Source organism: Artemia sp. Qi Xiang Cuo, chromosome 2 (assembly GCF_049724085.1).
Source record: "Artemia sp. Qi Xiang Cuo chromosome 2, ASM4972408v1, whole genome shotgun sequence".
In the NCBI taxonomy this organism is placed as follows: domain Eukaryota; kingdom Metazoa; phylum Arthropoda; class Branchiopoda; order Anostraca; family Artemiidae; genus Artemia; species Artemia sp. Qi Xiang Cuo.
In genome coordinates, this window is record NC_142795.1 from 3,643,781 (window position 1) to 3,661,658 (window position 17,878).

Consider the following 17,878-nt stretch of genomic DNA (forward strand, 5'->3'; position numbering starts at 1 on the left):
AGACAAACTAAACAATTTGACACTACTTCTTCCCAAAGTGAAACAAGACGAACAAAACAATTTGACACTACTTCTTCCCAAAGTGAAACAAGAAAAACAAAAACAATCTGACACTACTACTTTCCAAAGTGAAACAAGACAAACAAAACAATTTGACACTACTTCTTCCCAAAGTGAAGCAAGACAAACAAAACTATCTGACACTACTTCTTCCCAAAGTGAAGCAAGAAAAACAAAACTGTTTTACACTACTTCTTCCCAAAGTGAAACAAGAAAAACAAAACAATCTGACACTACTTCTTTCCAAATTGAAACAAAAAAAATAAAACAATTTGACTCTACTTCTCCCCAAAGTAAAACAAGAAAAACAAAACAACCTGACACTACTTCTTCCCAAAGTGAAACAAGACAAACAAAACAATTTGACACTACTTCTCCCCAAAGTGAAACAAGAAAAACAAAACAACCTGACACTACTTCTTCCCAAAGTGAAACAAGACAAACAAAACAAACTGACACTACTTCTTCCCAAAGTGAAACAAGACAAACAAAACAATTTGACACTACTTCTTCCCAAAGTGAAACAAGAAAAACAAAACAAACTGACACTACTTCTTCTCAAAGTGAAACAAGACAAACAAAACAATTTGACACTACTTCTTCCCAAAGTGAAACAAGAAAAACAAAACAACCTGACACTACTTCTTCCCAAAGCGAAACAAGAAAAACAAAACAATTTGAAACTACCTCTTCCCAAAGTGAAACAAGAAAAACAAAACAAACTGACACTACTTCTTCCCACAGTGAAACAAGACAAACAAAACAATTTGAAACTACTTCTTCCCAAAGTGAAAAAAGAAAAACAAAACAAACTGACACTACTTCTTCCCAAAGTGAAACAAGACAAACAAAACAATGTGACGCTACTTCTACCCAAAGTGAAACAAGAAAAACAAAACAACCTGACACTACTTCTTCCCAAAGTGAAACAAGACAAACAAAACAATTTGACACTACTTCTCCCCAAAGTGAAACAAGAAAAACAAAACAACTTGACACTACTTCTTCCCAAAGTGAAACAAGACAAACAAAACAATTTGACACTACTTCTTCCCAAAGTGAAACAAGAAAAACAAAACAAACTGACACTACTTCTTCCAAAAGTGAAACAAGAAAAACAAAACAATCTGACACTACTTCTTTCCAAAGTGAAACAAGACAAACAAAACAATTTGACACTACTTCTTCCCAAAGTGAAGCAAGACAAACAAAACAATCTGACACTACTTCTTCCCAAAGTGAAGCAAGAAAAACAAAACTATTTGACACTACTTCTTCCCAAAGTGAAACAAAAAAACAAAACAATCTGACACTACTTCTTTCCAAATTGAAACAAAAAAATAAAACAACTTGATGCTACTTCTCCCCAAAGTGAAACAAGAAAAACAAAGCAACCTGACACTACTTCTTCCCAAAGTGAAACAAGACAAACAAAACAATTTGACACTACTTCTCCCCAAAGTGAAACAAGAAAAACAAAACACGCTGACACTACTTCTTCCCTAAGTGAAACAAGACAAACAAAACAATTTGACACTATATCTTCCGAAAGTGAAACAAGAAAAGCAAAACAACCTGACACTACTTCTTCCCAAAGTGAAATAAAAAAAACAAAACAATTTGACACTACTTCTTCCCAAAGTGAAACAAGAAAAACAAAACAACCTGACACTACTTCTTCCCAAAGTGAAACAAGACAAACAAAACAACCTGACACTGCTTCTTCCCAAAGTGAAACAAGACAAACAAAACAATTTAACACTACTTCTCCCCAAAGTGAAACAAGAAAAACAAAACAACCTGACACTACTTCTTCCCAAAGTGAAACAAAAAAAATAAAACAATTTGACTCTACTTCTCCCCAAAGTGAAACAAGACAAACAAAACAATCTGACACTACTTCTTCCCAAAGTGAAACAAGAAAAACAAAACAATCTGACACTACTTCTTCCCAAAGTGAAGCAAGACAAACAAAACAATCTGACACTACTTCTTCCCAAAGTGAAACAATAAAAAAAAAACAACCTGACACTACTTCTTTCAAAAGTGAAAGAAGACAAACAAAATAATTTGACACTACTTCTTCCGAAAGTGAAACAAGACAAACAAAACAATCTGACAATACTTCTTCCCACAGTGAAACAAGAAAAACAAACAATTTGACACTACTTCTTCCCAAAGAGATACAAGAAAAACAAAACAACATGACAATACTTTTTCCCAAAGCGAAACAAGACAAACTAAACAATTTGACACTACTTCTTCCCAAAGTGAAACAAGACGAACAAAACAATTTGACACTACTTCTTCCCAAAGTGAAACAAGAAAAACAAAAACAATCTGACACTACTTCTTTCCAAAGTGAAACAAGACAAACAAAACAATTTGACACTACTTCTTCCCAAAGTGAATCAAGACAAACAAAACGATCTGACACTACTTCTTCCCAAAGTGAAGCAAGAAAAACAAAACTATTTGACACTACTTCTTCCCAAAGTGAAACAAGAAAAACGAAACAATCTGACACTACTTCTTTCCAAAGTGAAACAAGACAAACAAAACAATTTGACACTACTTCTTCCCAAAGTAAAACAAGAAAAACAAAACAACCTGACACTACTTCTTCCCAAAGTGAAACAAGACAAACAAAACAATTTGACACTACTTCTTCCCAAAGTGAAACAAGACAAACAAAACAACCTGACACTACTTCTTCCAAAAGTGAAACAAGAAAAACAAAACAATCTGACACTACTTCTTTCCAAAGTGGAACAAAACAAACAAACAATTTGACATTACTTCTTCCCAAAGTGAAACAAGACAAACAAAACAATCTGACACTACTTCTTCTCAAAGTGAAACAAGAAAAACAAAACAACCTGACACTACTTCTTTCCAAAGTGGAACAAGAAAAACAAAACAACCTGACAATACTTCTTCCCAAAGCGAAACAAGACAAACAAAACAATTTGACACTACTTCTTCCCAAAGTGAAACAAGACGAACAAAACAATTTGACACTACTTCTTCTCAAAGTGAAACAAGAAAAACAAAACAACCTGACACTGCTTCTTCTAAAACTGGCACAAGACAAACAAAACAATCTGACACTACTTCTTCCCAAAGTGAAACAAGAAAAACAAAACAATCTGACACTACTTCTTTCCAAAGTGAAACAAGACAAACAAAACAATCTGACAATACTTCTTCCCAAAGTGAAACAAGAAAAACAAACAATTTGACACTACTTCTTCCCAAAGAGAAACAAGAAAAACAAAACAACCTGACACTACTTTTTCCCAAAGCGACACAAGACAAACAAAACAATTTGACACTACTTCTTCCCAAAGTGAAACAAGAGGAACAAAAAAATTTGACACTACTTATTCCCAAAGTGAAACAAGAAAAACAAAACAATTTGACATTACTTCTTTCCAAAGTGAAACAAGACAAACAAAACAATTTGACACTACTTCTTCCCAAAGTGAAGCATGACAAACAAAACAATCTGACACTACTTCTTCCCAAAGTGAAACAAGAAAAACAAAACTATTTGACACTACTTCTTCCCAAAGTGAAACAAAAAAACAAAACAATCTGACACTACTTCTTTCCAAATTGAAACAAAAAAATAAAACAACTTGATGCTACTTCTCCCCAAAGTGAAACAAGAAAAACAAAACAACCTAACACTACTTCTTCCCAAAGTGAAACAAGACAAACAAAACAATTTGACACTACTTCTTCCCAAAGTGAAACAAGAAAAACAAAACAACCTGACACTACTTCTTTCCAAAGTGGAACAAGACAAACAAAACAATTTGACACTACTTCTTACAAAAGTGTAACAAAACGAACAAAACAATCTGACACTACTTCTTTCCAAAGTGAAAAAATACAAACAAAACAAATTAACACTATTTCTACCAAAAGTGAAACAAGACAAACAAAACAACCTGACACTACTTCTCTCCAAAGTGAAACAAGAAAAACAAAACAACCTGACACTACTTCTTCCCAAAGTGAAACAAGACAAACAAAACAATTTAACACTACTTCTCCCCAAAGTGAAACAAGAAAAACAAAACAACCTGACACTACTTCTTCCCAAAGTGAAACAAAAAAATAAAACAATTTGACGCTACTTCTCCCCAAAGTGAAACAAGAAAAACAAAACAACCTGACACTTCTTCTTCCCAAAGTGAAACAAGACAAAACAAAACAATTTGACACTACTTCTCCCCAAAGTGAAACAAGAAAAACAAAACAACCTGACACTACTTCTTCCCAAAGTGAAACGAGACAAACAAAACAATTTGACACTACTTCTCCCCAAAGTGAAACAAGAAAAACAAAACAACCTGACACTACTTCTTCCCAAAGTGAAACAAGACAAACAAAAAATTTGACACTACTTCTTCCCAAAGCGAAACAAGAAAAACAAAACAACCTGACACTACTTCTTCCCAAAGTGAAACAAGACAAACAAAACAATTTGACACTTACTTCTCCCCAAAGTGAAACAAGAAAAACAAAACAACCTGACACTACTTCTTCCCAAAGTGAAACAAGACAAACAAAACAATTTGACACTACTTCTTCCCAAAGTGAAACAAGAAAAACAAAACAATCTGACACTACTTCTTCCCAAAGTGAAACAAGACAAACAAAACAATTTGACACTACCTCTCACCAAAGTGAAACAAGAAAAACAAAACAACCTGACACTACTTCTTCCCAAAGTGAAACAAGACAAACAAAACCATTTGACACTACTTCTTCCCAAAGTGAAACAAGAAAAACAAAACAATCTGACACTACTTCTTCCCAAAGTGAAACAAGAAAAACAAAACAATTTGACACTACTTCTCCCCACAGTGAAACAAGAAAGACAAAACAACCTGACACTACTTCTTCGCAAAGTGAAACAAGACAAACAAAACAATTTGAAACTACTTCCTTCCAAAGTGAAACAAAAAAAATAAAACAATTTGACGCTACTTCTCCCCAAAGTGAAACAAGAAAAACAAAACAACCTGACACTACTTTTTCCCAAAGTGAAACAAGACAAATAAAACAATTTGACACTACTTCTCCCAAAAGTTAAACAAGAAAAACAAAACAACCTGACACTACTTCTTCCCAAAGTGAAACAAGACAAACAAAACAATTTGACACTACTTCTTCCCAAAGTGAAACAAGAAAAATAAAACAAACTGACACTACTTCTTCCCAAAGTGAAACAAGACAAACAAAACAATTTGACACTACTTCTTCCCAAAGTGAAACAAGAAAAACAAAACAACCTGACACTACTTCTTCCCAAAGTGAAACAAGAAAAACAAAACAATTTGAAACTACTTCTTCCCAAAGTGAAACAAGAAAAACAAAACAAACTGACACTACTTCTTCCCAAAGTGAAACAAGACAAACAAAACAATTTGACACTTACTTCTCCCCAAAGTGAAACAAGAAAAACAAAACAACTTGACACTACTTCTTCCCAAAGTGAAACAAGACAAACAAAACAATTTGACACTACTTCTTCCCAAAGTGAAACAAGAAAAACAAAGCAAACTGACACTACTTCTTCTCAAAGTGAAACAAGACAAACAAAACAATTTGACGCTACTTCTCCCCAAAGTGAAACAAGAAAAACAAAACAACCTGACACTACTTCTTCCCAAAGTGAAACAAGACAAACAAAGCAATTTGACACTACTTCTCCCCAAAGTGAAACAAGAAAAACAAAACAATCTGACACTACTTCTTTCTAAAGTGAAACAAAAAAATAAAACAATTTGACGCTACTTCTCCCCAAAGTGAAACAAGAAAAACAAAACAAACTGACACTACTTCTTCTCAAAGTGAAACAAGACAAACAAAACAATTTGACTCTACTTCTACCCAAAGTGAAACAAGAAAAACAAAACAACCTGACACTACTTCTTCCCAAAGTGAAACAAGACAAACAAAACAATTTGAAACTACTTCTTCCCAAAGTGAAACAAGAAAAACAAAACAAACTGACACTACTTCTTCTCAAAGTGAAACAAGACAAACAAAACAATTTGACACTACTTCTCCCCAAAGAGAAACAGGAAAAACAAAACAGCCTGACACTACTTCTTCCCAAAGTGAAACAAGACAAACAAAACAATTTGAAACTACTTCTTCCCAAAGTGAAACAAGAAAAACAAAACAAACTGACACTACTTCTTCCCAAAGTGAAACAAGACAAACAAAACAATTTGACGCTACTTCTCCCCAAAGTGAAACAAGAAAAACAAAACAACCTGACACTACTTCTTCCCAAAGTTAAACAAGACAAAAAAAACAATTTGACACTACTTCTACCGAAAGTTAAACAATAAAAACAAAACAACCTGACACTACTTCTTCCCAAAGTGAAACAAGACAAACAAAACAATTTGACACTACTTCTTCACAAAGTGAAACAAGAAAAACAAAACAAACTGACACTACTTCTTTCCAAAGTGAAACAAGAAAAACAAAACAATCTGACACTAATTCTTCCCAAAGTGAAACAAGACAAACAAAACAAACTGACAGTACTTCTTCCCAAAGTAGAACAATAAAAACAAAACAATCTGACACTATTTCTTCCCCAATTGAAACAAGACAAACAAAACAATTTGACACTACTTCTTCCCAAAGTGAAACAAAAAAACAAAACACTCTGACACTACTTTTTTCCAAAGTGAAACAAGACAAAAAAAACAATTTGACACTACTTCTTCCCAAAGTGAATCAAGACAAACAAAACAATCTGACACTACTTCTTCCGAAAGTGAAACAAGACAAACAAAACAATATGACAATACTTCTTCCCAAAGTGAAACAAGAAAAACAAACAATTTGACACTACTTCTTCCCAAAGAGAAACAAGAAAAACAAAACAACCTGACACTACTTTTTCCCAAAGCGAAACAAGACAAACAAAACAATTTGACACTACTTCTTCCCAAAGTGAAACAAGACGAACAAAACAATCTGACACTACTTCTTCCCAAAGTGAAACAAGAAAAACAAAACAATTTGACATTACTTCTTCCCAAAGTGAAACAAGAAAAACAAAACAATCTGACACTACTTCTTTCCAAAGTGAAACAAGACAAACAAAACAATCTGACACTACTTCTTCCCAAAGTGAAGCAAGAAAAACAAAACTATTTGACACTACTTCTTCCCAAAGTGAAACAAGAAAAACAAAACAATCTGACACTACTTCTTTCCAAATTGAAACAAAAAAATAAAACAACTTGACGCTACTTCTCCCCAAAGTGAAACAAGAAAAACAAAACAACCTAACACTACTTCTTCCCAAAGTGAAACAAGACAAACAAAACAATTTGACACTACTTCTCCCCAAAGTGAAACAAGAAAAACAAAACAACCTGACACTACTTCTTCCCAAAGTGAAACAAGACAAACAAAACAATTTAACACTACTTCTTCCTAAAGTGAAACAAGACAAACAAAAAAACCTGACACTACTTCTTCCCAAAGTGAAACCAGACAAGCAAAACAATTTGACACTATTTCTTCCCAAAGTGAAACAAGAAAAACAAAACAACCTGACACTACTTCTTCCCAAAGTGAAACAAGACAAACAAAACAACCTGACACTGCTTCTTCCCAAAGTTAAACAAGACAAACAAAACAATTTGACACTACTTCTCCCCAAAGTGAAACAAGAAAAACAAAACAACCTGACACTACTTCTTCCCAAAGTGAAACAAAAAAATAAAACAATTTGACGCTACTTCTCCCCAAAGTGAAACAAGAAAAACAAAACAACCTGACACTTCTTCTTCCCAAAGTGAAACAAGACAAAACAAAACAATTTGACACTACTTCTCCCCAAAGTGAAACAAGAAAAACAAAACAACCTGACACTACTTCTTCCCAAAGTGAAACAAGACAAACAAAACAATTTGACACTACTTCTACCCAAAGTGAAACAAGAAAAACAAAACAACCTGACACTACTTCTTCCCAAAGTGAAACAAGACAAACAAAACAATTTGACACTACTTCTTCCCAAAGCGAAACAAGAAAAACAAAACAACCTGACACTACTTCTTCCCAAAGTGAAACAAGACAAACAAAACAATTTGACACTTACTTCTCCCCAAAGTGAAACAAGAAAAACAAAACAACCTGACACTACTTCTTCCCAAAGTGAAACAAGACAAACAAAACAATTTGACACTACTTCTTCCCAAAGTGAAACAAGAAAAACAAAACAATCTGATACTACTTCTTCCCAAAGTGAAACAAGACAAACAAAACAATTTGACACTACCTCTCCCCAAAGTGAAACAAGAAAAACAAAACAATCTGACACTACTTCTTTCCAAAGTGAAACAAGAAAAACAAAACAATCTGACACTACTTCTTCCCAAAGTGAAACAAGACAAACAAAACAATCTGACACTACTTCTTTCCAAAGTGAAACAAGACAAACAAAACAATTTGACACTGCTTCTTCCCAAAGTGAAACAAGAAAGACAAAACAACCTGACACTACTTCTTCGCAAAGTGAAACAAGACAAACAAAACAATTTGAAACTACTTCCTTCCAAAGTGAAACAAAAAAATAAAACAATTTGACGCTACTTCTCCCCAAAGTGAAACAAGAAAAACAAAACAACCTGACACTACTTTTTCCCAAAGTGAAACAAGACAAACAAAACAATTTGACACTACTTCTCCCCAAAGTGAAACAAGAAAAACAAAACAACCTGACACTACTTCTTCCCAAAGTGAAACAAGACAAACAAAACAATTTGACAATACTTCTACCCAAAGTGAAACAAGAAAAAAAAAACAATCTGACACTATTTCTTCCCAAAGTGAAATAAGACAAACAAAACAATATGACACTACTTCTTCCCAAAGTGAAACAAGAAAAACAAAACAACCTGACACTACTTCTTCCCAAAGTGAAACAAGACAATCAAAACAATTTGAAACTACTTCTTCCCAAAGTGAAACAATAAAAACATAACAAACTGACACTACTTCTTCCCAAAGTGAAACAAGAAAAACAAAACAATTTGACACTTACTTCTCCCCAAAGTGAAACAAGAAAAACAAAACAACTTGACACTACTTCTTCCCAAAGTGAAACAAGACAAACAAAACAATTTGACACTACTTCTTCCCAAAGTGAAACAAGAAAAACAAAACAAACTGACACTACTTCTTCTCAAAGTGAAACAAGACAAACAAAACAATTTGACGCTACTTCTCCCCAAAGTGAAACAAGAAAAACAAAACAAACTGACACTACTTCTTCCCAAAGTGAAACAAGACAAACAAAGCAATTTGACACTACTTCTCCCCAAAGTGAAACAAGAAAAACAAAACAATCTGACACTACTTCTTTCTAAAGTGAAACAAAAAAATAAAACAATTTGACGCTACTTCTCCCCAAAGTGAAACAAGAAAAACAAAACAACCTGACACTACTTCTTCCCAAAGTGAAACAAGACAAAAAAAACAATTTGACACTACTTCTCCCCAAAGTGAAACAAGAAAAACAAAACAACCTGACACTACTTCTACCCAAAGTGAAACAAGAAAAACAACACAATTTGAAACTATTTCTTCCAACAGTAAAACAAGAAAAACAAAACAATCTGACACTACTTATTTCCAAAGTGAAACAAGACAAACAAAACAATATGACACTGATTCTTCCAAAATTGAAACAAAAAAACAAAACAATCTGACACTACTTCTTTCCAAAGTGAAACAAGACAAACAAAACAATTTGAAACTACTTCTTCCCAAAGTGAAACAAGAAAAACAAAACAAACTGACACTACTTCTTCCCAAAGTGAAACAAGACAAACAAAACAATTTGACTCTACTTCTCCCCAAAGTGAAAAAAGAAAAACAAAACAACCTGACACTACTTCTTCCCAAAGTGAAACAAGACAAACAAAACAATTTGACACTACTTCTCCCCAAAGTGAAACAAGAAAAACAAAACAACCTGACACTACTTCTTCCCAAAGTGAAACAAGACAAACAAAACAATTTGACACTACTTCTTCCCAAAGTGAAACCAGAAAAACAAAACAAACTGACACTACTTCTTCACAAAGTGAAGCAAGAAAAACAAAACAATTTGACACTACTTCTTCCCAAAGTGAAACAAGAAAAACGAAACAATCTGACACTACTTCTTTCCAAAGTGAAACAAGACAAACAAAACAATTTGACACTACTTCTTCCCAAAGTAAAACAAGAAAAACAAAACAATCTGACACTACTTCTTCCCAAAGTGAAACAAGACAAACAAAACAATTTGACACTACATCTCCCCAAAGTGAAACAAGAAAAACAAAACAACCTGACACTACTTCTTCCAAAAGTGAAACAAGAAAAAAAAAACAATCTGAACCTACTTCTTTCCAAAGTGAAGCAATAAAAACAAAACAATTTGACACTGCTTCTTCCAAAATTAAAACATGAAAAACAAAACAATTTGACACTACTTTTTTCCCAAGTGAAACAAGACAAACAAAACAGTTTGACACTACTTCTCCCCAAAGTGAAACAAGAAAAACAAAACAACCTGACACTACTTCTTCCCAAAGCGAAACAAGAAAAACAAAACAATTTGACACTACCTCTTCCCAAAGTGAAACAAGAAAAACAAAACAACCTGACACTACTTCTTCCCAAAGTGAAACAAGAAAAACAAAACAATTTGACACTGCTTCTTCCAAAAGTATAACATGACAAACAAAACAATCTGAAACTATTTCTTTCCAAAGTGAAGCAAGAAAAACAAAACAATCTGACACTGATTCTTCCAAAAGTGAAACAAGAAAAACAAAACAACATGACACTACTTCTACCCAAAGTGAAACAAGAAAAACAAAACAATTTGACACTACTTCTTTCCAAAGTGAAGCAAGAAAAACAAAACAATTTGACACTGCTTCTTCCAACATTAAAACAAGACAAACAAAACAATTTGAAACTATTTCTTTCCAAACTGAAACAATAAAAACAAAACAATATGACACTGCTTCTTACAAAAGTGAAACAAGACAAACAAAACAATATGACATTGCTTCTTTCCAAAGTGGAGTAATAAAAACAAAACAAACTGAAACTAATTCTTCCAAAAGTGAAACAAGACAAACAAAACAATCTGACAGTACTTCTTTACAAAGTGGAAAAAGAAAAACAAACAATTTGACATTATTTCTTCACCAATTAAAAAAAGACAAACAGAACAAACTGACACTACTTCTTCTCAAAGTGAAAAAAGAAAAACAAAACAATTTGACACTACTTCTTCCAAAAGTGAAACAAGAAAAACAAAACAATCTGACACTACTTCTTCCCAAAGTGAAACAAGACAAACAAAACAATTTGACACTACTTCTTCCCAAAGTGAAACAAGAAAAACAAAACAATTTGACACTACTTCTTCCCAAAGTGAAACAAGACAAACAAAACAATTTGACACTATTTCTTCCCACAGTGAAACAAAACAAACAAAACAACCTGACACTACTTCTTCCCAAAGTGAAACAAGACAAACAAAACAATTTGACACTACTTCTTCCCAAAGTGAAACAAGAAAAACAAAACAACCTGACACTACTTCTTCCCAAAGTGAAACAAGACAAACAAAACAATTTGACACTACTTCTCCCCAAAGTGAAACAAGAAAAACAAAACAACCTGACACTACTTCTTCCCAAAGTGAAATAAGACAAGCAAAACAATTTGACACTATTTCTTCCCAAAGTGAAGCAAGACAAACAAAACAACCTGACACTACTTCTTCCCAAAGTGAAACAATACAAACAAAACAATTTGACACTACTTCTTCCAAAAGTGAAACAAGAAAAACAAAACAACCTGACACTACTTCTTCCCAAAGTGAAACAAGACAAACAAAACAATTTGACACTACTTCTTCCCAAAGTGAAACAAGAAAAACAAAACAATCTGACACTACTACTTCTCACAGTGAAACAAGAAAAACAAAACAACCTGACACTACTTCTTTCCAAAGTGAAACAATACAAACAAAACAATTTGACACTACTTCTTCCCCAAGTGAAACAAGACAAACAAAACAGTTTGACACTACTTCTCCCCAAAGTGAAACAAGAAAAACAAAACAACCTGACACTACTTCTTCCCTAAGTGAAACAAGACAAACAAAACAATTTGACACTACTTCTCCCCAAAGTGAAACAAGAAAAACAAAACAACCTGACACTACTTCTTCCCTAAGTGAAACAAGACAAACAAAACAATTTGACACTACTTCTTCCCAAAGTGAAACAAGAAAAACAAAACAAACTGACACTACTTCTTCCCAAAGTGAAACAAGACAAACAAATGACGCTACTTCTCCCCAAAGTGAAACAAGAAAAACAAAACAACCTGACACTACTTCTTTCCAAAGTGAAACCATAAAAGCAAAACAATTTAACACTATTTCTTCCCAAAGTGAAACAAGACAAACAAAACAACCTGACACTACTTCTTCCCAAAGTGAAACAATAAAAACAAAACAATATGACACTACTTCTTCCCAAAGTGAAACAAGAAAAACAAAACAACCTGACACTACTTCTCCCCAAAGTGAAACAAGAAAAACAAAACAACCTGACACTACTTCTTCCCAAGGTGAAACAAGAAAAACAAAACAACCTGACACTACTTCTTCCCAAAGTGAAACAAGACAAACAAAACAATCTGACACTACAAAGTCGCACCTGAACTGAACCTTACTGTGCCTTACTGAACCTGGACAATCAATATTAAAAGGATCCTGAATGCTTTATTTTGCAAAATTTCTATCGGTTTACAAATAGATGCAAAACTAGATCCTCAAACTGACGTACAATAAAAGAAATAAGGATGAACAAGAGAAAAATAAACAGTCTTTAAAATATTTTCACAAAATGATGGCGTAACCGTGAAAGAATCGTCAACAAAAATTTAAAAAAAGAAAAAAAAAGACAACTTCAGTTTTCACCCCAATTAAATACAAGAAATGAACTACATATAGTGACTTTAAATAATATTTTTCCATTTTAATCCTTAGTGGGTTTTTTTTTAACCAAGTATCATGATGAAAATAATAGAAGAATCCAATCAACGTCATGAACAAATGGGCTCACCCTGTTCCAGTGCAGAGGCAATACTTTGGGACGTTGTCACAGCTTCAACATAAACTTCCTCTTTGGTCAGATCCTTCACAAGAGATTCAAAAGCTAGTCTAGAATCCATGGTTTCATCGGGAAAGCTGATTCCAACATAACCTATGAGTATATTTTAAATTATTCATATGAAAATTTCGAATTAGTTACATAAGAAGGGTTAAATTACACATGCGCGTAGGATTATTCAGTGAGCACCTTCTCATGCATACCTTCAGTGAGCACCTTCTCATGCGCGTTGGATTAATCAGTGAGCACCTTCTCATGCACACCTTCAGTGAGCATCTTCTCATGCGCGTTGGATGAATCAGTGAGCACCTTCTCATGCATACCTTCAGTGAGCACCTTCTCATGCGCGTCGGATTAATCAGTGAGCACCTTCTAATGCATACCTTCAGTGAGTATCTTCTCATGTGCATTGGATTAATCAATGAGCACCTTCTCATGCATACCTTCAGTGAGCACCTTCTCATGCGCGTTGGATTAGTCAGTGAGCACCTTCTCATGCATACGTAATTTCATATGTTTTCGAAAAATCATTCCTATATGATCCTTAGGGCATGCAATTTTTTTGCAAATTGTATCCAAAAACTAGCAACCATGTTTTTTTTTTGAGATACAACACATGTTTTCGGAATTTTTTTTATGCTATTGAGCCGCAACCTGTTTTGCAACCCATCACAATTCATATTTTGGCTTACTGGAACAGGAACGGCGAGAAAAACTAGAACGTAAGCATAATTTTTCAAAATGTAGATATGCGGTTACAGCTGTATATCTTCAATATGATATCAGTGTCGTAATGTCATCCAATGGTTAATATTAAATTTGAAATAGTTTGCGATAACAACAAGCAATTTAGTGAGATTAGAGGCTGTTTTGGGCATAACGGAATGGCACAAAAATGTGAATTCTCATGCATACCTATTTTCATATTTTTTGGGAAATCGTTCTTATATAATCCTTAGGGCATGTAATTCATTGCAATTTGTCTCCAAAAAGTTGCACCCATATTTTTTTTTTAGATACAGCACATGTGTTCAGAGTTTTTTTTATGCTATTGTGCCGCAGCCTGTTTTACAACCCATCACAATTCATATTTTGGCGTGTATTTTGGGCTTACGGGAACAATGAGAAAAATAAGAAAGTTAAGCGTAGATTTCCAAAATACACATATACGATTACAGCTATATATCTTCAATATGGTTATCAGTAGCGTAATTTTGTCCAAATCCTAGGAGGGGGAGGGGCAGAGTTGGAGCCAATTTTCCCAAATCAAGTGAAAATTACAACAAAACTGAAAAATGAGCCATATAGTACCCATAAACGTCAAGATATACTTAAAAAAACTGACCCGTTTCTGTGGACGCTTGAATTATGCATGCTTACCTTAGTTTTGACAACTTTTTTGCAGAAACTAAATTTCAGCTGGGGGGGGGGGGCAGATTGTGGTCAGAGGGGGGCAGGCCGAGGTCTAGGAAGGACATTTGTCCCCCAGTCCTATAGCAAATTACGCCCCTGATGGTAATCAGACCGCTTTATAATGGCAGGAGACCCCAGTCAGGGAATTATAATTTAGCCGAGATTGGCTTACTTAAACTTATGTTAGGAACACGAAGCCTAGAATTGAAACCGAGGTTATTTTTGAAACTCAAATTTTGATTTGATGTTCAAATTTTACATGAAACAAGTACTCTATATTTCAATAAGTATGTAAAGTATTATGGAATGTAACTGATCTGGAATTGTCCTGGAATTGTACCTTTTAACTTTACCATTAAAAGGTAAAGTTACTACTAACAAATCGCTGCAGGACGAAGCTAACTGAGACCGATACAGGCGTACTCTTTCCCCATCTCAACCTGATCAAAATTCCCTCTTTACTCCCACCCAAAAATCCGATTTCCTTTTTATTTTAATTGAGAAACTTGCCAGCGAGTCCAATATTGATCTTTTACTGGTGAGATTGGTTGCTTCCTTCTTAACAAATAGATGGCAGGTTGTCAAATACCAGAATCATTATTCAAATCCTCTCCCTGCCTGCAATGGCATACTCCAAGGTACTTTCTTAGGTCCCCTCCTTTTTTCAGTCATAATTGACAGCATCGCGAAGGAATTTCCCGATGGAAATTTGTTGATGACCTAAGGATTGTTGAAACTTGCTTCAGAAATTTAATAAGCAACTTTATGAGTATCCTCAAGAAAATTGGAGATAAGGCCTTGGGCTTAGACTTAACAGTAAACCCCCGTAAGTCCATGATAATGCCAATTTGTTCCCTTAAATCCTCACCCTGTTTTCTTAATTTTATCCCTCCTGAAATTTCTGTGTCCTCGTTTAAACTACTTGGCGTCACAATTTCTTCAAATTTATAGTGGGATATCCACGTTAAAGATATCATCCATAGAGCTAATCTGTCAATCACCCTTCTTAAGCTCCTAAATAAATTTAGCTTGCCGCCTTCCCACTCCTTAAGAATTTACACGTATTTTGTCCGCCCGTATCTCGAATATGCATGTCCAGTGTGGTACCTGGTATCTCTCGCGGAGAATCGGAAAAAATTGAATCAATCCAAAAAAGAGCCTTGCGAATAATTTTCAAAGAAGGCAAGGTGCCATACTCTGTTCCTAAAAAAGCTAGTTTGGAAAACATTGATCGAAGGAGGGTTTCGCTGAACCTCCGTTTTGCAAAAAAAAAAAAAAAAAAAAAAAAAAAATTTTTAATTTTATTTTAAAAAAAAAATAAATAAATAACACCGTGATAACTTCCTGGAAAGAAGTCCTTCTTACATTTTAGCTTTAGATTAACCCTAAACACAACTGGATAGTCATCTTTACTTTTATTGTCAGTAACAGCACTCCTATATACTCTAGTTTCTTGTACTGATCCTGCCAGTCTTCGATTTACAATAGCCTAATACACCCAAGCGAGTATAATGTTAACTTATGGGACGTTTTATAACCAAATACTATTGGTTATAACTAGAACGTTAAGACTACAAAAATGCAGCAGTCTGTTACTATTTTTTTTCCTATACCAAATTTACCTTGGCTAGGATACCATCCATTCCTATTCCTATCAACCTAGGCATTAAAACCCCCTAATAAAAACGCCATATTTCTGTCTGTTTGTTCCTGTAACTGTAAGTAAAATTCATCTGAGTCACTACTATCTCCATCAGTCAGTTCTGCAGGGGCGTATACTAAACAACTAGAATATTAATACCTTCCAAACCTAAGCAAGACTTAGAAGCTTCCTTATTCATCATAAGCCCTGATCCCTGCCAATGCATCCCATTCTTCCTACCTGAAAAAAAAACAACAAAAATCAAAAATCCTCCTCACCTAATTTTATGTTTCCTACTTTTGGTAGGAAACATAAAACAAAGCTGTTAAAGAGTTGCTGAAACTCCTGACAAGTCCAGTTCTAAACGTCTAAATTCGTCAGTCAAAATGTCAATACGATAGTTGTTTTATAAGGTTGTAGCACTCCAAGCCGTAATTTCCATATTATTTGAATCATTGAAATTTCTTTGACATCAGGAAGAGCAATGGGTCCAACAGGGACTAAAACAGGGCAGTTAAGGGACTAAAACACCTTCTCAAGTCTAGATGCAGTACTTAAGCTGGTTTAGAACCGGATAGCAATATGTCCATGGGATCTCCAGTTGTATAGAGGCTGTGAGCAATCCTGGGCCCATCTTGGTCACTACATGGTTTTCCACAATTGGCGATGCTCATCTTTGAGTCAACGTTCTGCATAAGCAAACTCAAGCCCAATACCTCCGATTCATTATATTTTCAAGCCTACAAATATTAAACCACATTGGGGAGACAGCCCATAATAGATAACTTAGCTAGGAAGAGGTTATTTAGCCCCAAAAAAGTCCACAAACATAAACGAAATTCAGAAGAATTATCCATTAATTGGTATCAAGAACAAAGCTGTGTCGTTTAGGCTGTAATTTCTTCGAGGGTTACCACTCCCCAAGGTTACCCTGTAGTCCCGGTTGCAGTCACGGTTTTGGTTAAGAGAACTCGTGAAAAATCCGCCCTGACGCCACTATGAAGCCACGCAACCAGAGTTTTCTTTTCGGGGACAGGAACGAAGGAAGGAGGTAATGACAGAGTAGAGAACCCGAACCATTCCACAATACCAGAACAGCTGCAATCTTTTATGCCCCGTCTATCCTCGTCAGAGATAAAATTAAGCCAAGTCAATTAAAGGTAAAATTAATCCGAACCAATTCCGGTGCCAGACTTGGCTGATAACTTTTGGGCAAAATATTCCGCCAAACTTGAAAATAATATTTCATGGCTCTGTGAACTAATTTAATACCAAAGAATTTACTTTGACGATTTCCTTGCGATGTTTCTTCCATACCACCAGAAAGGGTTTTCTATGGTGCTTTAAGTAGGAAAATCGGTCAATCGGGTCTTCTTCTTTATAACGCGACTGAATACCACCAATTTTTTTAAGTGTGCCTGGTAGTTGTTTTCCGGCTTGTGTTGCAATACTGTTTCTATTTTTATCTGACACCTATTTAGGCAATAAGTCTACAGATACCAATAAAGCTAAAAAATTGGGT

The 17,878-nt window shown here is 34.5% G+C and overlaps 1 protein-coding gene across 3 annotated transcripts in view; it reads right to left on the reverse strand.

Annotated features, from left to right (window-relative positions):
- Window positions 1-17,878, reverse strand: part of spartin — a 78,567-nt gene that overhangs the window by 30,553 nt on the left and 30,136 nt on the right. For 2 of the 3 annotated variants that reach the window (XM_089107952.1, XM_089107953.1), the window contains exon 6: window positions 13,254-13,394. The exons of the other annotated variant lie outside the window; for it this stretch is intronic. In XM_089107952.1, coding sequence (XP_088964078.1) covers window positions 13,254-13,394 — 141 coding nt within the window. The remainder of the gene's footprint in view (window positions 1-13,253; window positions 13,395-17,878) is intronic. 3 annotated transcript variants of the gene reach the window in all.